The sequence below is a fragment of the Austrofundulus limnaeus genome, unplaced genomic scaffold (assembly GCF_001266775.1).
Source record: "Austrofundulus limnaeus strain Quisiro unplaced genomic scaffold, Austrofundulus_limnaeus-1.0 Scaffold300, whole genome shotgun sequence".
NCBI lineage: Eukaryota > Metazoa > Chordata > Actinopteri > Cyprinodontiformes > Rivulidae > Austrofundulus > Austrofundulus limnaeus.
In genome coordinates this window covers 152,204-174,774 of record NW_013952702.1, presented here as the reverse complement: position 1 = coordinate 174,774, position 22,571 = coordinate 152,204, and the positions used below count along the sequence as shown (strand labels likewise).

At 39.0% G+C, this 22,571-nt stretch overlaps 2 protein-coding genes across 4 annotated transcripts in view; one reads left to right on the top strand and one right to left on the bottom strand.

Moving 5' to 3' along the window:
* LOC106526916 (zinc finger protein Helios) overlaps window positions 1-16,072 on the bottom strand; it is a gene marked incomplete in the record, with an annotated part of 43,752 nt that extends 27,680 nt beyond the window's left edge. Inside the window, 3 exon segments of one of the 3 annotated variants that reach the window (XM_014021638.1) lie at window positions 809-945; window positions 4,859-4,999; window positions 15,983-16,072. 3 annotated transcript variants of the gene reach the window in all.
* LOC106526918 (insulin-like growth factor-binding protein 4) overlaps window positions 1-16,441 on the top strand; it is a 22,005-nt gene extending 5,564 nt beyond the window's left edge. Inside the window, exons 2-4 of the mRNA XM_014021644.1 lie at window positions 10,350-10,513; window positions 13,204-13,329; window positions 15,997-16,441. Of these exons, the coding sequence (XP_013877098.1) occupies window positions 10,350-10,513; window positions 13,204-13,329; window positions 15,997-16,134 (428 nt within the window). The 3' untranslated portion in view covers window positions 16,135-16,441. The remainder of the gene's footprint in view (window positions 1-10,349; window positions 10,514-13,203; window positions 13,330-15,996) is intronic.
* The last annotated feature ends 6,130 nt before the right edge of the window (window positions 16,442-22,571 follow it).

Sequence of the window (22,571 nt, the reverse complement as noted above, 5' to 3'; positions counted from 1 at the left end):
GGCTCTGAATCTGGACGGCAGCATTCTGGGGGGAACATTTTAGAAAGTTTTGTGTTTCAGTTGTGTAATCTGATCACCCCCCCCTCCCCCTTTTCTGCTCCGGGGGGGTCCAACATAACAAACAGTGAAGTTTCGCCCCCGTAAATCAGATCAGCTCAGGTCTGCAAGTCCAAAACAAAAAGGAGGAACAATTAAAAATAAAAAAAAGAGAAGATGGGGGGAGAAGAAGCGAAAATCGAGTCCAGCCAGAAGCAGCAGAGTTCCTCTGTGGACTTATGTATTATTAAACATGGGGGTGCATCTCCAGAAAACTTGCCCCACTCCTAGCAACAAGATAAAAATAGCAGGAGGGTTTTTAAAAACAGGAGGATTCATAATGAAGGAAGCAGAGACGGAGCACATCCTGGTTTGGGCTGGTTGGCTGCAGCCTGCAGGAGAATCATCCATCACTCTCCACCTTCAGCTAACAGCACATTTTACCTTGGTTTGCAGAAAGTTTGAGCCTTTTTCATGTTAGCTAAGATGAGCTAACATGAAAAAACCCTAACATCTCAGTTTGAAGGATGAGTGCTTTTGTTTTAAAGTGCATTTCCATGGCAACAACAACAGGACCTGGCTCTCCTGACCAGGTCTCAGATGGCTTCAATATTCAGTTCCTAGAAACCCTCAGAGTCCCAGGAACAGATGCTGGTGCGTGTCTTGGCCCGTTCCTGCATTCCTGCTGGGTGGACCCCGGTGTCAGGTGGAGGCCGGTGTCGGTGAGTTGGACCCGTCTCTGCGGCGGCGAGGACGGATATAATTTACTAACCAGTTCTGGAACGTCTCGCGGGTCCAGTGGGAGCTGCGTGTCGGTGCTCAGTTTACTGTGACGCACACACAGAACCGGGTCCAGGCGTGGACCGCTGCGTGGTCCCCCCTTCCCCACATCAAAGCGCAGCAGGGGGCCTGAGAAGGGACGGGGAGTTGGATCAGAACATGTTGTCACTTCATGTTTTAATAAAACCTTAACTTTCATGTTTCTAGCTTTTTGTTCATTAACCACTTCAGCTCCGTTCAGCTGTTTCAGCTGCTCAGGTATCAAAACATTCGGCTCATTCAGGACTTTTAAGCTGAAACTTTCCATTTTAGACACTTTTATACTTGTTTCACCAGTTTGTCTTCATCTAATGCATTAAGATCTCTTCAAGCCCTCTACAGACTTCCAGTCTTTGAAATCCTCAGCAACTAGAGCTGTACCAAACAGTTATTTTCTAATCGACTAATCTAACGATTATTTTTTCGATTAATCGATTATTCTAACAACAAATCTAAAAGTTATTCTGATGTGAGTGCACTGGAAATTTAAAATGTTTTCATCAAATTAACAAGAACAGTTCTTTAATATTGTAATTAGGGCTGCCACAAACGATTATTTTAATAATCGATTAATCACCGATTATTTTTTCGATTAGTCGACTAATCAGATCATACGTTAATTGAATATAAAACAYASAGBTTATCACGCCAGAATGCAGCTGCTATTATATAACCATGGTTAGATTTTAGCTATATGCTAACTAAAAATAATTGCTGTGGAAGGTAAGTTCTGCTCTGCAGATATTACACAGGTTTCTCTTTCATTTTCTTAAAATGATCCCACACTTTGAGCTCTGTTGTCAGGTAGCCATGATACCAGAGCCTGTCTGTATAATGTCTTGTGACGTCCACGGCCTACCCCAGTTACCACTACTGTGCATGTGTGTCAATGACAGAAAGGCAGATGTGGCAGTGGAAGGTGTCAAAGCAGTTTGGAGAGAAAAACAAAGTGAACAACAAAAAAGAGAAAACAATTAATCGATTATTAAATTAGTCATTGATTATTTTAATAATCGATTAGTTGTCGATTAATCGATGCAGCCCTATCAGCAACCTTGCTTCCTTGTCTCCTAATGTCCTTTTGTCTCCTAATATGTCATTTTGCCTCCTAATTAGGGCTGCCATGATTAATCGATTAATCGATGACTAATCGATTATTAAAATAACCGATGACTAATTTAACAATCGATTAATCTTTTTTTATTTTGTTTTTCTCTCCAAACTGTTTTGACACCTTCCACTGCCACATCTACCTTTCTGGGGCGGCTGTGGCGGAGTGGTTAGGGGAGTCGTCCTGGAACCAGAAGGTTGCTGGTTCGATCCCCCGTCCAGCCGTCTCAGTCGTTGTGTCCTTGGGCAAGATACTTCACCCACCTTGCCTACTGATGGTGGTCAGAGGGTCCGGTGGCGCCGATGTATGGCAGCCTCGCTTCTGTCAGTGCGCCCCAGGGCAGCTGTGGCTACAGTGTAGTTTGCCATCATCAGTGTGTGAATGTGAGTGTGAATGGGTGAATGTCTGTTAGTGTAAAGCGCTTTGGGGTCCGGAGGGACTTGAAAAGCGCTCTATAAGTTCAGTACCATTCTGTCCTTGACACACATGCACAGTAGTGGTAACTGGGGTAGGCCGTGGACGTCACAAGACATTATACAGACAGGCTCTGGTATCATGGCTACCTGACAACAGAGCTCAAAGTGTGGGATCATTTTAAGAAAATGAAAGAGAAACCTGTGYAATATCTGCAGAGCAGAACTTACCTTCCACAGCAATTATTTTTAGTTAGCATATAGCTAAAATCTAACCATGGTTATATAATAGCAGCTGCATTCTGGCACGATAAGCTGTATGTTTTATATTCAGTTAATGTATGATCTGATTAGTTGATTAATCGAAAAAATAATCGGTGATTAATCGATTATAAAAATAATTGTTTGTGGCAGCACTACTCCTAATATGTCATTTTGTCTCCTAATATGTCTTTTTGTCTCCTATGTCCTTTTGTACCTTTTACCTTGTCTCCATGCATCTTTTTGTCTTTTTATGTGTCCATATTTTCTTTTTGTGTTCATATTGCCTTCTTTTGCATATTTTCTTGTCTCCTAATATGTCCTTTTGTCTCCTAATGTCTTTTTGTCTCCTACTATGTCTGTTTTTGTCCTAATATGTCCTTTGTCCTCTAATATGTCTGTTTGTGTCCTAATATGTACTTTTTGTACATTTTACCTTGTCTCCATGCATCTTTTTGTCTTTTTGTGTCCATATTTTCTTTTTATGTGTTCACATTGCCTTCTTTTGCATCTTTTCTTGTCTCCTAATGTGTCCATTTTGTCTCCTTCTGCATCCTTTTATCTCCATATGAGTCCTTATTGTGTTCTTATGCATCCTTTAGTCTCCTAATGAGTCCTTTTTGTCTCTTTGTGTCTATTTTGTCTCCTAATGTGTCCATTTAGTCTCCTTATTAATCCATTTTTCTCCTTATCTGTACTTTTTGTATCCTTGTGTCTTCTTAGTCTCCTGCCTCCTTCAACCGTCCATTGTGTCTTTTATGTCTTTAACTTTTCACTGTCTGACCTTCTGTTTTTGTCTCTTGTTCAAATATTTCAAAACGATCACTGAAAGTTCAGCAGAAAATCATCTCTCTGGCAACTTTTCCATCAAATGCCAGCAACCTCTTTAGAGTTTATGTTGCCTTTTTAGAGGAAACTTGTGTTTTATCTAGTWACTTTTGACAATTTAAACTGTTCACCCAAAAATGACAAAATAAAACAAATTAAAACGTGTTGACAGCAGGAATGTTTTCTGTTATACATAAATCTCTTCATTTAACTTTTGATTTTAATTATGTTTCATACAAATCAATTAAGCCGAGCTGAGAGTCTGTCAGTGTGCTGAAGAAAACAGGACTTTCAGCTTCGCAATAAGAACATTTTATCATGTTTAAATGTTTTAAATTAGTGAAACACGTTTTCTCTCCAGTTCTTGGCGCTCWCTCAGGGCTTGTTAAATCGAGCTTTTTTTCTCAGATCTCCGTCAGCAGATGTTTCTGACTATTTGCTTTTTTTAGGCCGTGCAACATATTTGTACAGCTGGAGCTTATATGAAGGAGTAAAAGTGATTATCTCACTGTTGTCCTCCGTGGGACAGGGACCACCTCCTGAGACAAACACAAACAGTCTTTGTCCGGGTCATGAGACACGACTGTTTGGAGGGCAGTGAATGGTCAGAGACAACTACTTTAACATATAAAAATGTTCTGAACAAATTTTATTAGGAAAAACAGAAAAAAATCCTGCTAAAATAAAAAATGGTTTTATTGGAGGTTTGAGAAAACACTTGTTTGACTTTTCATGCATTTYATCATAATTTTTCTGCAACTTTTATTTCTCTTTGTCTCCTTGAGCCATTTTTGTTTCCTTATGCATCTCCTGTCTCTTTATATGTCCCATTTTGTCTCCTTAGGCATGCTCTTGTCTCCTTGTGCTTCCTTTTTGTCTCATTATGTGTCCTTTTGTTTCTGTTTTGGTCCCTTTTTGAATATTTTGTCACATAATATCTCCCCTTTATGTCTCCTTATTTGTCTTCATTTCCTTATGCGTCCTTTTTGTCTCCATTATGTCATTATGTCTCCTTATGTCCTTCTGTCTCAAGTTATACTGTGTGTCCTTTTGTATCCCAACAAACAGCTTTTGTATCTTTGTGGCATTTTTAAATTTGTAGTCTACTGCATTCATTTAATATTTTTGTGCACAACTTATTTTTAATGTGTTTTCTGAATGCATCTAAATAATATGAACCCTTCACATAACTGTGTTTTGGTTTGTTTATTTATCTAGTATTCAAATATGACATCATTTAAATTCCTCACGTTAAATTAAAAAGTTATCTGCAACATAAAAATTGCTACGTGAAGATTATAATGTTAAGACTAGTAAAGCTTTACTGATTAAAGTGGTTGCAGCTCAGATTTCCTACAAACATATTATTAATCAACTCATTGACACTCACTCACCGGATGCAGAGGACCGCCGGACGGCGGTGTGGCTGTCGCCGTGTCGGAGTTCCGTCTCCTGGGMTCCATCGGGGCGGTGTCCGCTAACCAGGCTGGAGCTTGTTATCCAYGTCACCAGGTGAAAAACATCCTTCCTGCTGGTTAATTACATGTTTTAAAACTACAAGTAAATTTTAGGAATCTTAAAAGACGACTAATTACCACATTAAATTTAATTATTTTGATTAGCAACGTGCTAGCTTAGTGATTAGCCGTGATGTTAGCCGCTAATTAGCAACCTGTGAGCAGCTTTGAATACGCGCCTAAACATAAAATAAATTTTAAAAAACAGCTCGTAAATATATCTCAAACTGGGTCAAGATAAATGTTCCAACTTCCAACCAGCAGCAATTTGAATSGTTCCCCGAAAGAACAGGACCGAATCACCGCTAACCACATTGACCGTGYAGCTACTTTCCCATCATGCACTGCGTCAAGAAGTTAGCTTTTAATTAGCTTGCATTATACAATGTAATCACGTTTAATTTAGTTATTATTTCTCTGATATTTTATCAAATCTAATTTATAAATAAATAAATAAAGTCTAGGTTTACTGGAGCTTTGTTTTTGTGGCTAAAGATGTGCAATCCCAAATAATATTGTTGGATAACAGACCTAAATTCAGATTCTGTTTTTATCCAGACAAATAATAAAATTCCTTTCTAACCAAGACTCTGGGAGGAAGAAGTGGACGATGCTTTGATCCAAACGAATTTGACAGGATGAAGGACAGTGTTTGTCTTGTTGATGATCCATCTGGAAGAGGTTCTGCTCGACCCTTTTAAGCGTATTTTTGTATCTGATCCACACCTTTTGTGGGTGTTATATCTGGCTTGGTAAACGTTTCAAGCCTCAGGCTGAAGCCTTACACAATTTTTAAAGTCAACAAAGTTATTTCCTTTCAGGAAAAGACTAAGCTGCCACAAAAAAGGTGATGGGAATTCAGGCACCGGCTCCAGTTTGGGGTAAAWTTTTCACCAATCGGCTGTGGATTCTCATCAATACAATTATCTGCACTCAAACTGAAAGTATGCAGATTTAATTTTCAGATTTGTTGCTTCAGTGTACTTCTCCGTTTGTGTTTGCACAAACATGTTGTTCTGTTTAGGCTGGAGTTAAATTGGAAGCAGAGCGAGGCGCTGCGGCTGGTGTCTTGTGTTCATGATGGAGTGTTGCTTTAGTCTTCTGTAAGTCTTTCCATTGACAAATGGCTCTGCAGAGAGGTGGGGACAGCTCTCACAGGCTTTGTTGATCGTCTCTTGCAGTGTTTGTACAACAGAATGAGACATCAGCTGATGATTAACTGATTTTGAGAAATATTTTCCCTGGAAGCTGAAAGTCTGACACTGATACTCTGGCAGGATCCCGTGTTGACTGAGAAGAAAAGCCTTTTGGTGCCGAGCCGGGATGACTTTTGAACTCGCTGCCAGAATGTTTTAAAAGTCTCTGTTGGTGGAGAATAAGCCGCTCTGTCTGGTTTAATCAGTGTTTTTATTTCTTCTTTGTATAGTTCATTTTAAGTTTCGTTAAAACCGGTTTGATCTTGATTGAGCTGCAGTTTAGAAGAATAAAACTGCCGTGGTGATTTATTATATTTCACATTAAATCTCTGTCATATAGAGTTTTGTTTTATGACTCATCTGGCGGAGGAGCCAATGCATCGGCTAGAATCATGTCRCTGTGTTTTATTCGTCTACCTTAATGTGAATTTTTAACACGATCATTTTCTGGTTAACATCCATGCGTTTTTTTTATTATTATTACAAATACACAAGAGAGGACTTAAAAGAAAAACAGTTACCATATGTGTTTTTTTAAACCAGTTGCACCACTAACTACAACCAGAATGGTGTTTCTTTTTAAAGAAAATTAACTAAAAATGAGAAGCTGAACACTAAAGTTCAAAAGATCATTTTGCTCACATTGTTTTCTGTGTGTTTTTAAAGATGTTGTGCAACGACACAAATGACAGTCGATAGATTATTTTCATTTTTTGTATCAGAACATAAAAAATATCAGTTTGAGCTTTTTAAACGAGGCAAACAAAACCTCAGATATATAAAAAAATAACATATTACACTGTTTTATTACTTATTTGACAAAATTAAGAAGAAACAAGTCACTCCATTCAGGAGCTGCTGAACAAGCATTGATTAACTGATCACGATCAGCTCATTTATCTGGATTATAGAGGTGTGTTAACACAACGCTGAGGCAGAAACACATCAGCAGTGACCTCAGAGAAACAAATGTCGCTGCCTGTCAATATGTGAAGGGTCAAAGGTCATATAGAGTCTATCTTTCTACAGAGAGAGATCATATTCACACCTGGAAAATATTTAAAACGGCTAATAATCTTCCCAGGAGTGGACGTCCAGTGATTATAGATTCTAATATATATTTATTAGCTCATAGTTAAGCTTTTCTCAGGAGGCGGTCCTAATGCATCACAGCTGACTCCTCCCATCCTGCATGAGTAACATATATCACAAACAGGCACCAAAGTATCACAGCATTCATTTTTAGTCATACGGCACAGAGACATGGACAAAGGGGACATAACTGGAAATGTCAGAGCTGAAGATGYTGAGGTTCTCCTTGAGAGGGACAAGGACKGACTGAGATCATTAGAGGGACAGACCAGGCTGAAGGACTGAGACATAAAGTTAGAGACAACACTGAGATGGTTTGGACATGTCCAGGGGAGGGACAGTCCTTTGTGTCTYTTATGAGTCATCTATTCTCCCCAGTAAACCCCCTGGCCTTCACCCTACAGGTGGTCAGCCGCTTCATACCTTTTTTTAAGCCCACCCGCTCCTGAAACTTGTGAATGAACAGTATAATAGTCTWTAAAACAAATAACTAATTAAGCACTAAGTGAACACTTGTTTTTAATGAAACTAAGTTCTTTTTACTTTAAACTAAAAACACTTTTTCTGACTCAGCATTTCCRATCAGTTCGGGTCTTCTGAGTCATCTATAACACCCAACTGCATCAGAGATAATAAYGTTGAAAAGCTGAAAAATACCAAAGGGTGGAGATTCAAATTAAGTGAAACCACACAAAGAAGTGGCAACTTCCTCCATGGAAAACAGCGGGGRCAGCAAACAGGACACGCCACCCCTGACCCACATCGAAAACCCCGAGGCTCGGCCAGAAGGAGTGAAGGGACGAGACAAAGTGCTGATGATCCCACTTCACGCCTGCAGAGCTAAAAATACAAACAGCTGATGGAAACTGGGTCCTGACTTCACCTCCAGCTCTGAGAAWGAGAGGCCGCTACCTGGATCAGAACCCACATCTGGTTCAGGGATGGGACCAAGAGGGGGGTCAGGTTTTCTCCTCCTGCTGCTTCTCTCTGAGCTCTTTGTCCACCACATGAAAGCACCACACACACCGGTGCCCACTGGTGTCKGTGTAAATTTCCTCTAACAGCCTCCATCTGGCTGAGGCTGGTGTTGATGGGGGGTGGTTTCCTCAGGAAGCAGCTGGGTGCCTCCAGGGCTGCAGAGCTGCACAATTATAGTGATGCAAAGGTGAATGTGGTGCTGACCACAACACGCAGAGAGTGGCGTCATTTCAAAGAGTGTCAGAGCTGCTGGGGGGCCTGCAGACTGCTGAACCAGGACACAGACCCCCCAACCAGGGCATCCGCAACAAGACTGAGTCTAGTTTTAGCTCCTTTTCGGGGGGGGGGGGGGGGGGGTAGGGGGTCTCTGAAGAAACCCAGAAATCAGCCTGAAACTCCAGCATCATTACATCATCAGACTGACTCTGTTGACCTTTCACTTTATTTGAAATCTCATTTAAGTAGTTAAACAAACTGGTGTTAAGAATCACAAAGTGATAAAAATGAAGTTAAATTTAAAATCTGCACTGAGAGTTAAAAATGTAACAATTCATTTCAGGGAACTAAACTCTTAATTTAGCACATTTAGCTGCTGTGTTTTTTTATGTCTAATTTTAGTTTTTAGCAATGTGTAGTCATTTTAGCTTGTTGCTACTGTTCAACTAGCTTTAGCTTTTAGCCACTATTCTGCTAGTTTAAGCTTTTAGCTACAGTTGCTAGTGTTTTGCTAATTTATCTAATTTTAGCTTTTTGCTACTGTTCTACTTCTTTTAGCTTTTAGCTACTATTTTGATGGGTTTAATTTTTAGCTATTCTACTTGTTTTAGCCTTTAGATATGATATGCTACATTTAGCTTGTTGCTATAGTTTTGCTCATTTTGGCATTTACTATTTTACAAATTTTAGCTTCTAGCTTCTGGTCTACCTGTTTTAGCTTTTCTCTACAGTTCTTAGTTTTAGCTTTTAGCCACTTCATAAAGCTACCAAATTGCTAGTTTTAGGTTTTAGCTATTGTTTAGCTAATTTTAGCTTAAGCACCAATTTGCTAATTCAGGCTTTACTTGTTTTAGCTTTTAAATACAAATATGCTAGTTTTAGCTTGTTGCTATAGTTTTGTTTATTTTGGCTCCTTTCTACTATTTCGCTAATTTTAGCTTCTAGCTTCTGTTCTACCTGTGTCAGCTTTTTGCTACAATTTTTGAAGTTTTAACATGTAGCTACTGCTTTACTAGTTTCAGCTACTAAATTGCTAGTTTTAGGCTTTAGCTTTGTTAATTTTGGCTTCTACTATTTAGCTAATTCTAACATTTAAAGGGCCTGTGACATCAATTTTTTGTAATAAACATGAATGCATTTTTGGAAAGATAACATATTGTAAAAAAGATTTCATGCTGTTGAGATATTTGCATGTAAAGTAACAGGAAGTGATGTCACAGGGGAATGTCTGCATGTAAACAGAGCGTTGCTAAAATGGCTGACAACACAGACTGTGAAGAAGAATCTGATGTTTCTTTAGATTATTTTAATTACTATAATAGAGATGAGAAAGAGTCAGAGTTCAAAAAATATTGCTTTTATAAACAAAAACCAGAGGGTTTAATTTCTTGAAGAATTCCCCTTTGATGTCACTTCCTGTTTCATTTTGTCTGAGCAAAATTTAAAAGAAAATAGGCCAGTTATGGGACAAAATGGGTAAAATCGTGTCTATTACACCAAGTTTCTTAAATATAAATATGTTTTATTTGATGTTTTGTATTTCATGAATGTGCATGTCACAGGCACTTTAACCTGCTGTTGTACKTGTTTTAGCCTTTAGCTACAGTTTTTGTGGTTTTAACCTTTAGCTATTGTTAGCTTATAGATACAAATTTATTAGTTTTAGCTGGAGTTTTGTTAGTTTTTGGCTACAGCTCTACTTGTTTTAGCTTCTGTTTTGGTGATTTTAATCTTTAGCTTTTGTCCTGATTGTTTCCTCTTCAACAACTTTGTTTCAGCTTCTTCAACAGATTTCAGCTCTCAGCCTTCACGGTGTATTTACCCAGACTGAGCTAGCTCATTTATTTGTTTGTTTATCTGTTGTTGTTTTTGTTGTTATTAGCGATGGACAGACAGGAGGAGATCAGCCCCGAACACCCAAACAACAGCAACATCCGCTGCAGCCCTCAGGACAAGCGCTGCATCCAGAGGACCCTGGCCCGACACCCACTGAAGTCCATCAATCTGAGGAGCAAYGGCGCCAGAGACGAGACCAAGCTGGTTCTGGTGAGAAAAATCATTGAGCGGCGCAGCTCGAGCTGCAGCGTGGCTGAACCCCTGCAGGTGTTTCACATTAAGCCTTTATGGCTCCAAAGTGCAACAGTCAGGTTGTAAATTCTTTAAATTAGTTATTTACAGACCAGAACACTTAATAAGAGTCCTGGGAAATAAAAGTTCGAACACACACTGACATCAGCGATCAGCAATTATATTCTGGCAGCTAAAAACAGAAAGAAGTGATGTGAATGTGTGGATTAATGAGTGCCAGGCTCATGGTCTTTACCATAAGCATAAACACATACGTGTCACCAGGTTCACACCCCGACACTAATCATTACAGCTTGTTGGACCGAACCGGATCKGTTCGCACGCAACCATCCAGAAGATTGTCAAAACCAGGAATATTTAGACCAATAAATATTTTCAGCAAATACGCAACATGTTCAACCGAAAACTGACGTAACTCTAGTCTGTAAATATAACTATAAACAACTTTGGAGGTCCTAAAATCACCCGCTGCCAAAAAGTGAAATGTTTTTACTCGTGTTTGTAAAATATCTCTTGAAACACAGCTAACTTCATTCAAAATGGCTGCCACAGCTAATCAACCTTAGCCTACACAAAATAGCTACGATGCAATCAGTTTTGTAGATGCTGAGCTAAGATTTATGATGCAGTACGAGGGCCAAAATTAAAGGGATCCACAATTAGTTGTAACGTTAGACCTTATTTGATAAACAGCCTGGTTTAAACCAGACCCTGTCCTTCACGTTGCTTCGTACGAGGGTCTGGACTTGATGCATAGAGAATCGATTTCTTGCGGGAGGCGTGGCCTCTGCTGAAGTTTAAAATGATTGGATCAGTTGGCTGCGACGTATGTCGCTGTGAAGGAGGCTAAGCTAAGAAGCTAACCGGAAATCGCGTGTGCTGTAAACAACCCTACTGAGAGGAGAGAAGTACTGAGCCAAACGAGACGACTGTAAATGAGAGCTGCTGCTTTATCAGACTAATTTATTTTAATTTGRAGCCTTATCAACACAGACTGGCTTCATTCACTTCCTCCACTGCTGTATGCTAAAATAACTAGCAGACACTGTGCAGAAAGTCGACGTCATTCAAAGCTCCTCCTTCTGTTCTCTGATTGGCCCAGGTAAAATAAACTACAAGCAGACACTGTGCAGAAAATTGACGTTCTGTTCTCTGATTGGCCCGGCTAAAAATCTGCCAGTGAAATCCATCTCAATGGGAGAAGTCCCAGACGGAGCAGAGAAGGAAACTAGAATTGAGCGGAGCTGCGTAGGAAGGCAAGGGCCAGGCTAGATAAACATATATTTTAACTGTAAAATAAAGACTGTAAAAATACTGTAGGCTGTTTAGTTTTTATCCTTTTTAAACAAAGTTTAAAAATATATTTTAACACGGACAGAGCCATTTTATTTCCACACAAAGCATTCTGGGTAAATGATGACGTGGATAGGTCCTCRGTGCGAGGCTGCTAGCGAGCTATATCCACCCTGAAGGTTAATCTTGGACAATATCTGATGATCGACTCTTTTAAATGAAACCAGAGAGCGTTGACAGAGAGGAGAAGGTAGAAATGACTCAGCCTGGAACTGAAAATATGGATGGAGGACAACAGAGCTGCTTCATGGAAGAACCTCAGATTAGCCTGTTAGCTTTAGTGTTAGCCTCGATGCTATCACCATATATATCTATTAGCTCAGCGCTACACATTCTCCTCTCATCACTGAGGTCCTCCATCCACATGACAGAGAGGGGAACACAAAAATGACTCAGCTGTAACTGAAAATATGGATGGAGGACCTCAGCTTAGCTTGTTTGTCGCACTAGCGCTGAGCTAATACATACAGTATAAGGTAATATAGCATTTATATATATGTTAAATAAAAAATAATAAATAAATGTTTATTATAGTTTTTCCAGAGTGACTTGAATTTTGTATGATTTAGTTCATTTGTTAGATTGTTAACATCTTGCACTATATTTCTTTTACTTGAATTTTATAAGCTTTGGTTGAGATTTTATGTTGATGTTAAATCTTTTAAGCTTTTTTTTGTTAAAGAATTGACTCTAGAGTGCATATTTTGTGTCCATGAAAAAGCTATTGAAGAAAATATTACAATATTAAAGAACTGTTCTTGTTAATTTGATGAAAACATTTTAAATTTCCAGTGCACTCACATCAGAATAACTTATAGATTTGTTGTTAGAATAATCGATTAATCAAAAAAAATAATCGTTAGATTAATGGATTAGAAAATAATCATTTGGTACAGCACTAATGAGGATAGAAAAACAAACGTGTGTGCGGAGGTGTGGAGCGGAGCCGCGAGCAGAGCTCAGTGTTATCAGGAGAGATGAGACTGTCGGAGGGCGACCATTGATACTGCTGGGTTATTTTTATGGAAMATGGAAACTTTTTTCAGCKGGCGACCGCTCCCCCTCCCCTCGAACGTTTGGTCGCACCAGTGCGACCGGACATTTTTTTTTAGTCGCACTATTAGGAAATCAGGTCGCATTTGCGAGAGCCCCGATAAATTATATGTGGTAGTAGCTGAGAGTCACATATAACACACACTGAGCGGGTGATAAGCTTTCTTTCATGGAATAGTCATTTGTTTTCTGTCAGGTGTTTAAAAATCTCGGACCAGAACTTATTTGTTTRTTTTCAACAGGCGCCGTGTCGCGCTGAGCTCCAGCGAGCGCTGGACAGGTTGGGATCGAACAGCCGCACCCACGATGACCTCTTCACCATCCCCATCCCCAACTGTGACAAGAACGGAGACTTCCACCCCAAACAGGTGCGTGACTCCGACCCAGAACTGAAACACTGAGCAGACCGGTCCTCGGTCTGTGGATCCATGGAGCCCTGTTGTCATGAGGACGCAAACGTAAAAGAATAAGATGAATGCTGTGTTCTGAAGCTGAAACTGAGCCGAAAGTTAAATGAGAAAAACACTAGCTACAAGCTAAAGGTAGCAAAAAGCTAACTAAATGTTGTAAAGAACTTTCACCTAAAAGTRGCAAAACACTAGCTAAAACCTAAAAGTAACAACAAGCTAGTAAAACCTAAATGTAGCAAAATATAGCTAAACACTAAACGTTAGTAAAGGCTAGCTAAAACATAAAAGTTWAAAAAAAACTTAAAAGTTGGAAAAGGCTAGCTAAAACCCTAAAATAGCAAAAGGCTTTTTACCATGACCATTTGCCACTATTAACTTTCAGCTAGCAATTTTGCTATTTTTAAAATTTTTGGTAAAATCTTGCTGAATTAACTTTTTGTAAAAATTTTTACTACTTTTATTTTCTAACTAGCCTGTGTTAATTTTTAGCTAGACTTTCACTATATTTAGCTTTCAACCACCACTTTACTTTTGTTTAGCTTTAAGATAACCTTTTGCCTCTTTTAACTGTATAGCCTTTTGATACTTGTATCTACTAGCGTTTTAGCATTTAGAGGTTTTTAGCTAGCCTTGTTTCTGTACTTTTACCTTTTTAAAACTTATTTCTACTTTTATGTTAAAACTAGCTTTTGGAATTTTTTCCATCGTTTTTCTCCTTTTAGCTTTTAGATAATGTTTTGCCTCTTTTAGCTTTACCAGTTTGTTTTCAGCAGTCACTCATGCTGGATTTTCACAGAAAAAGCAGTTTCTATGGTTCTGTTGAGGTTGAACAAACATTCAGATAAAACTGAGAGACTCAGAACAGGAAGAAAAAAAAACAGAGATAAGGCCACTCTCAGCTGCGATAAAAGAAAAGCTCCAAACATCAAACGTCTGTTGCTTTTTTTTATTGATTGTGGAACGTGGTTAAAGCATTTGGGTCGTCTCAGGTTCTGCTGCATCTGTTTACTTTTTAACTAAAACAGCACCGAGATAAAAACCCAGCAGGACAGAACAGCTCAGGTCGTAAAAAACGACTGGGACTCATTTTGAGCAAGAGTTGCTCAGAGATTCTTAACGGGTTCATTTAGAGGGATTTTTCTAAAAACAAAAACTGGATTTACTGAAAACTGACAGAGGGAACGCTGGGAGAATCATTTAAATATCCAGAATGCATCTCGTGCCACTTTAGGTCACAAATGTAATCCCTTTAACGTACAATAAATAAGCTGATGCAAGAGCGCAGATTTGAGCCATGCTGCTTTAAATCAAAACATGTCTTCAAAAGAATTTATGATGTCATTTTACTGACTTTTGGTCACGAAGAGCCAAAAGAGCACGTTGGTTATTTACATATTCTGAGCACACAGTGATATTTGCATTCCTCCAGAGTTGGGTTTGAGTTCAACTGAGAAATTTACGTCAGTTTTTTAACTCGTACCTCTGTTTTTCTGAACCTCCAATTCGAGTTCCATTTCTATGTACAGTAGTTTTATTGCAACAAAACTGAGATATTTCTACACATATAAGGCAAGAACTAAATGTATAAAATCAAAACAACTGAAATGGGCAAGTAATTGTTTAGAAGTAATCTACACTAAATAGAAATAGAAATAATTAAGTTGTCCTCTGTCCATTCAATTTCCCTCTGGGATCAATAAAGTATTTTTGAATTGAATTGAAGAAGGTCCACAGGACAGTGGGATTGATGGATGCTTGCTGGGATGGATGGATGGATGGATGGATGGATGGATGGAGAGGGATGGATGGATGGTATGGATGGATGGATGGATGGATGGTTGGTTGGTTGGTTGGTTGGTTGGTTGGTATGGATGGATGGATGGATGGATGGATGGTTGGCTTGTTTTAGTTGGTTGGATGGATGGATGGTTGGATGGTTGGTTGGTTGGTTGGTTGGATGGATGGATGGATGGATGGATGGATGGTTGGTTGGTTGGTTGGTTGGTTGGATGGATGGATGGATGGATGGATGGATGGATGGATGGATGGATGGATGGATGGATTGATTGATGCATGCTTGATGGATGGATGGATGGATGGATGGATGGATGGATGGATGGATGGATGGATGGATGGTTGGTTGGTTGTTTGGTATGGATGGTATGGATGGATGGATGGATGATGGTTGGTTGGTTGGTTGGTATGGATGGATGGATGGATGGATGGTTGGTTGGTTGGTTGGCTTGTTTTAGTTGGTTGGATGGATGGATGGATGGTTGGATGGTTGGTTGATTGATTGGTTGGTTGGCTTGTTTTACTTGGTTGGATGGATGGATGGATGGATGGATGGATGGATGGATGGATGGATGGATGGATGGTTGGATAGTTGGTTGGTTGGTTGGCTTGTTTTATTTGGTTGGTTGGTTCATGGTGATGTCACCAGATCCAGGAAGTAAACACTTGACTCTGAGGCATTCATGCAGTTTAAAGGACAAGAATCTAAAATCTGCAGTAAAGAACTAAAATAAAACCAGATCAAACGTCTCTGTTCTGAAGTACTTGATTATTCTGATCGTTCTTCTTTTTACACTCTTATTAAAATTTCCTGTACCTCTGTGCCCACAGTGCCATCCTGCTCGTGACGGCCACCGGGGGAAGTGCTGGTGCGTGGATCCGAAGACGGGCATGAGGCTGCCGGGTCCTCTGGAGCTGCGAGGGGACCTGGACTGCCACCAATTAATGACGGCGACCCTGAGGGACTGAGGAGCACCGAGTCCGGGTCGTGGGACCAGCTGAATTTTACCTGTGCTCATTTGTAGAACTACGGGACTGAAGAACTTTCTGGACCTCCGGTTCTGGTTCTGGAGCAAAACAAGGAAGAAAAAAAATCTAATGGAGAACTTTAACTATTTTTGTTTCTGTTTGTGAGAGTATGTGATTTGAGTCTTTTGAGCACTTGTTGTTTGTAACATATGAACTTCAGACAGACTGTCTTTAAACGTGTGCGCTTTTAAAAAAACAGGTGGCAGAAAAAATATGTTTTATTAAAAAAAGGTATATTTGTGAGGTCTATGAGAGTTTAATGTGTAATACTCCGAATATGAACAAAAAAAAGCCATTCACTCCACGCAGTTTCATCTGAAATACATCATTTTTTTCTTTCAGGAGCACTATTAGTTGCAGTGGTGGGCACAGCTCACCAAAATGTTAGCTTCACTAACCAATTTTAGCTCCCCTAATGCTTAGCAGGTTTTAAAAATTAGCTGAGGCCAATGCTAACCGCTAAGACGACTGTCAGGAATGACACAAACCTGTTAGTTTTCTATTGGTTTAAAATGAAGGTGGGCGGGATCATCTATGGCGGCTCCACCAATCCAAACCGGAGATAGCTCTGTTTAATTTCTCATACTTCCAGTTTACCCCTTTCAGAATAAAAGCAATTTTTGATTGACTGTATTTTTATGAATAGTTTGAAGTTAGTCAAACAACAAATACTTTCTCAACCATTTTTATATGTAGTCAGTTTTGTATTCAATGTTTAAAATATTATTAAATGTTATTTTATTTCTTTTTGAAGCTCTTAGTTTAGCTGCTAGAGATGCTACATGCTACACACACACGGTGCCTGACTCATCCAGCACTGTTTGTAAGAGAGGATAGTTCGTAAAATTTTACACTCGTGAATTTTTTTAGTAGATTTAAAACTATTAGAACCTTATTTAGTGAAAGCTAATAGATCTGTTAGCAGTTTTCAAAGTCAGCAAACATGCTAATCTGCTAAATGAGGAGCTAGTTTCACTGTTAGCGGGTTAGCAGAGCTGTGCCCACCACTGGTTAGTTGGAATTACAGAATTAGGACAATCCAGAAAACGTCTCTCTCAAAGAAAATTTTATTTTTTATATATAAAATGTAAGTTTTATCCTTTTTGTTCTCTCTTGTCTGCTAAATAGACCAAAGCAAACCATAAAATGTGTTTGCTAGTGCTCATCCATACTCGTAGCTCAGTGACGACACCGGAGTAGCAATTAAAATTAAAAAGGGATTACCCAGTGTTGCAACATGTTGACCCAAAGCTGTTCACTAAAGTGAAAAGTGGGATTAGGTGTTAAAATCTCTGACAGCCCAGACCAGAATATCACCCCTTTTTCTTTTTTTTTTTTCTTCAGTAATGAGCATCTGTAAGCAGGAAGCGTTGGCAGCTCAACAGAGCTGAAAACTGCTGGCAGAATAACCTCTTCAGCTGGTGCTAAGACCCCCGTTCCACTCGTGTGTTTGGCAGAACATCTTGGTGCTACATACTGACTGTGCCAAAGTACTAAACAAAGGTGTTTTTTGCACTTTTTTGTGGCCGTTGTTTAGCATAAAATGGGGCAATTACAAAGGTTAGAATCTACCTTATCTGTGGAACAATGTATCGTTAAGTAGTTAGGGGTGTAACGGTATTCATTGCAATTAGACGATGAATACTTTAGTCCTGGGCCAATTTCACGTTTATCTACAGTAGGGCACTAGTTCCTTAATTAGTTTTTATTAACTAAGACAGAAAGGGATGCCATCTAAAGCACTCTACAACAAAGCAAAGCAAAAACAATTAGTTCAAATGTTCTTTTTTTATTACAGTTGACCCACAGCAGTAGTGGAGAGTGATGCTTTGTAGGAAAGTCAAATAGATGCTTTGAAATGCCCTCTGATTACAAAACAGTCCAACCCACACATAAACAGCATATTAGCGTTCAGCTAGCTGAGAAGCTAGGTGTTAGTGTTAGCATTTTATTTATTCAGTATTTTCACATTCAGAAAAGATGCTCCATTTTAAAATTCTTTCATTTTTGCATCAAAAGTAGGCCAGATTAACAGAAATAAAAACCATTTTCAAAATAAAAGCTTGTGACAGCAAAGATAATTCCATGATTTAGCTAGTGCTACAATCACGCTAATGTTTTGGTTAATGCTGTAATTTAAGTAATGCTATGGATTAATTAATGCAGCATTATAGCTAATGCTACAGTTTAACATTATGTTTTAGCTAATTAAACATTTTTGCTAATGTTACATTGTGGCTAATTCTACTTTTTTCTTAATGCCATGGCTTAGTTGACACAACGTTGTAGCTAATGATATGTTTTCCTTAAGTTTCAATTTCGGTAATGCAATTTGTTAGCTAATGCAGCATTATCTCTAATACTGTGTTTTAGCTACTGCAGATTTTTTGCTAATGTTACATTGTGGCTAACTACTTTTTTGCAATGGTATGGTTTAGTTCATCTAACATTGTAGCTATGCTAGAATGTAAGTAATGCTATTTGTTGGCCACCGCAACATTATAGCTAAAGCTATGTTTTGGCTAATGCTATGTGTTAGCTAATGTGGCATTATAGCCAATTATATGTTTTAGCTAATGCTAATGTTTTACTGGCATTACATTAGCATGTACCACAAGAAAACAAGAATGTTTTTTTTCAGTTGCTCATCGTATTATCAAGTCATGTAGCTACTGGTAGCGTAGCTGGTGGCTGATGTTAGCATTTAAAGCTCATTGTTGGAGTGAGTTTGAGCTGAACAGCAAGTTAAAGCTATTTTTTTGGTGTTGAGCTTCACCAGGTAAAGAGAACTTGCTTTATCTGCTCTGTGGCAAATGTTTGTTATTGTTGTCTAAAAATCAGGATTTCTGTAGTTTGATCCACATTTTTGTGAAAAAGGGCAAAAAGAGCACAAAAAGGTTGAAGAGGAAGTCAGACCACAAAGAAGAAGCCTTAATGCTAGCCAAACAAAGCATTTGTTTAGAAATTTAAAGAATGGATACCTACTAATACACATTATTTTTGTTGTTCTGCCTTTTTATCTCACTTTTGAATATGATTTTCTTCCCCACAATTAAACTGTGCCATGAAAACTTAAATCTGTTAATTTTTCTGCATAAGTGTTACCAGTGATTTTGTTTAAAAGCACATCTATAACAGTATATAGGAAGAAATCATCGTATATTACTTTATTGTGAAAGGTATTAAAGCATATAAGCTACAGGTTTTGGGCGGTGCTTTATGACAATATATTTATATAAAAACACCAATTATTACAAACTCACATCTTCCTGTAATTAATTTTAAAATTCAACCAAAATTATCTGTCTATGTGTTGACCTTTAAAAAAAACAATCTGTAAAATGCAACATTTTTATTTAGAAATTTTAGAACAATTTGTTATTGTATTTTATTAATAACTTTTTCTGAAATTGTGTGATTGCTTAACAAATTACGGTTACAGGAAAATTGTAAAGAATCCTTGCTGGCGATTAAAATATTAAAAAAATAAACAATGTTTCAAAAAGAGAAAAAAAAGCACAAAAATTTGTCTTGGTTTTTAATAAAGTTAAACCATTCAAATATATTTCTTTGTTTAATTCTTGACAAAAGCACCAAATGGCTTTTACCTTTTGATTTTGTAAAAAGACTTTTTTTATCACAGTCGGTGTATTTTAACTTTAACTTTCCTCAGTCTTTTCCCGTCGTTGAACTCTGACTGTGTTTCTGAGAATTGTTTGTTTCATATTATCTGTGGACGATACGAGGTGTTTGCATGCATACAAATGAACCGACAACTGTTTCTTGTTTATATGAGGCTCAAACACTTAACAGAGAAAAGCTTTGAAACGTAGAGTTTCAAACCATAAAACGATCAGTTGCATTGTAAATGTCTATCTGATGAAAAAATGAAACTGTAGTCATTGTACGCATCAATTAAAACACTTTAGAAACCAACTGTGCAAATGTTCTTTACAACTGAAACTAAATATGAGCAAATAACTTGTTTTTGCTCCCATTTTTCATGAAATGAATTTAAATATCTAAATATTTCTCTGCACACAACACAACAAGCCTTTTTCTCGAATACTGTTCGCAAATTAGCAAAAAGGGGTCGCTGCAGTACGTGGGGGGAGGTTCTGTGCTGTGTGGGCGGAGTTTAGAATGTAGGCATAGCTGTGGTTCTTGGGTGTGGGTGGAGTTTAGTAAAGCATGATTGGTCAGATTGACTTGTGGGTGGAGTTAAAAGATGAAGTAATGATAATAGTACAATTATTACCAATAAAAACTAACAACAGGTTTATGTCAGTCTTACTAGTCTGAAAGGAGATGAATATAAACTGTTCTTTTAGAGGTTAGCATTAGCTATTTTATGATTTATTCAGCGGTTTAGCATTAGCAGAGCTAAGACTTGTTTAGCGGATTAATAGCTAGTGAAGCTAGCTTTTTAGTTAGCTGTGCCCACCACTGGATGAAACCAATTTCACCATTTAAAAACAAAAAAYGGGACTGAAATTGCTTTGCAAGGATGTCTTTAGGGGACTGATTCCAAACATCACAGACCTGGTTCAGCCTCGGGGCAACCCATAATTCCACAGCTGATCCTGGGGGGCCCCTGTGTGAGTGTCAGCCTGATGGGAGCTTACAGGAAACATGTGACCTCTGCCCAGATTTACTCCAACGCAGGTGTCCAGGGTCGTGTGGATTCAGATTCCCATGCAGATCCTGATCCACCTCCTGATGGAGGGGGGTGGGGGTGAGGCTCCACACCTGGAGATAAAAACACATCAGGATCTGTAATAAAAATTGAGCAGGTCAAGCTGAGTACAAAGGAGCTCAAGTGTTCAGAAACAGGCTCACAATGAACACAGTCAATTAGGAAACCCCAAACAAGAAGCGTTCAGGCTGAATCCTGCAGGATCAGGGCTGTTAGCTTTGGGCAACACGGTTTTACGACCGTTGACTCGGGCCRCTCTCGCACAATGTGGGCAAGAATGCCAAGTATTTCAGCTCTACAAACACAGCGCCAGAGGATGGAGTTTGGTTTTCTCCAAAGCTCAGCGGCTGCAGGACGTCCACAAAACTGCTCCCAGTATGCTGACACAAGGAATCAGGCTGTGGAGTCTCTGCTGGTTACAACCTGAGACCACCGGCTTGTGCAACAACCCCCAAATCCAAAGAACCCGCTCCAGGGTCCATGTTTCCCACTGAGAAGAGTCCCCTCTGCTTTTAACTAAACATCTGAGGTCAGTTTAGCATTGTCTTGCTGGAATATGCAAGACGTTCCCTAAAATAAAAAATACTTGGGTTAGGAGATGGTCTAAATGATAGAGCCATTCCAGATGTATCAGCTGCCCATGCCAGAGCCAGTAATGCACCCCCATACCATCAGAGAGGCAGGCTTTTAAATTGTGTGCTAATAACAGCCTGATGGTTCCTCTCCTTTCTAAGGAGGATGTAGCATCTGTGGTTTCCATTGGTGGGAACCTGGGGGTGGACTGGCATAAAAGTACTGGGAGGGTTCCTGGTGAAGGGTTTGTGGGCCAAAGGGCTGTGGGTGGTCCGGCCCGTGGAGGTGCTGTAAATAGGAGAGCAAAAGCGTTACGAACAATGGTTTGAATGATGAGYGCGCAGTCTTTGAGGAGTTATTGCGCCTCCAGTCCAACACGCTCTCACTCCCTGTCAGTCACCAGGGGCGCAACAAGTGAGGGTGGCTGGGAGGGGCCCTGCCCAACCTGGAACCTTTCTGAGTGGTGTTTTCATGTTCTCCCTCTGCAGGAATTTGACCAGTTCTTCAGTTTCCTCTCACAGACCAAAGARATTTATTTAGCTTCACTGGTACACAGTAGGCCTCAAACAAACGTAAATGTTTTTATTATAATAATATTTACAACGTAATGTTGTAAATTTTATTATTTTGAACAAAATTATTCAACCAACAGTTGAAGGTGGGCCAGTCTGTCAGGAACACCCGGGCCACTTTTTCTCCCCAGTGCCCCCCTGATKGGCAGTTTCAGTGAAACTGATCATTAGCTTATCTTTTAGCGGATTAGAATTCTTTGATAACTTTGGAAATAGTTATGGGCTGATTAGTGTCTGATAAATTAGGTTGCGCTAATTTTAAATCCATTAAAAACTCAAGAAGTGTAAGACTTCTATTTTTATGCCATTTATCTCAAATTAAATAAAAACCATCCTCTCTTACAAGTAGGGTCAGGCAGTGTGTGTAGCAAGTAGCATCTTTAGCAGCTAAACTTCAAACTAAGAACTTCAACAAGAAACAAAATAACATTTCACTATATATACTGTACATACAGTATATCTATCTAGATAGATAGATAGATAGATAGATAGATAGATAGATAGATAGATAGATAGATAGATAGATAGATAGATAG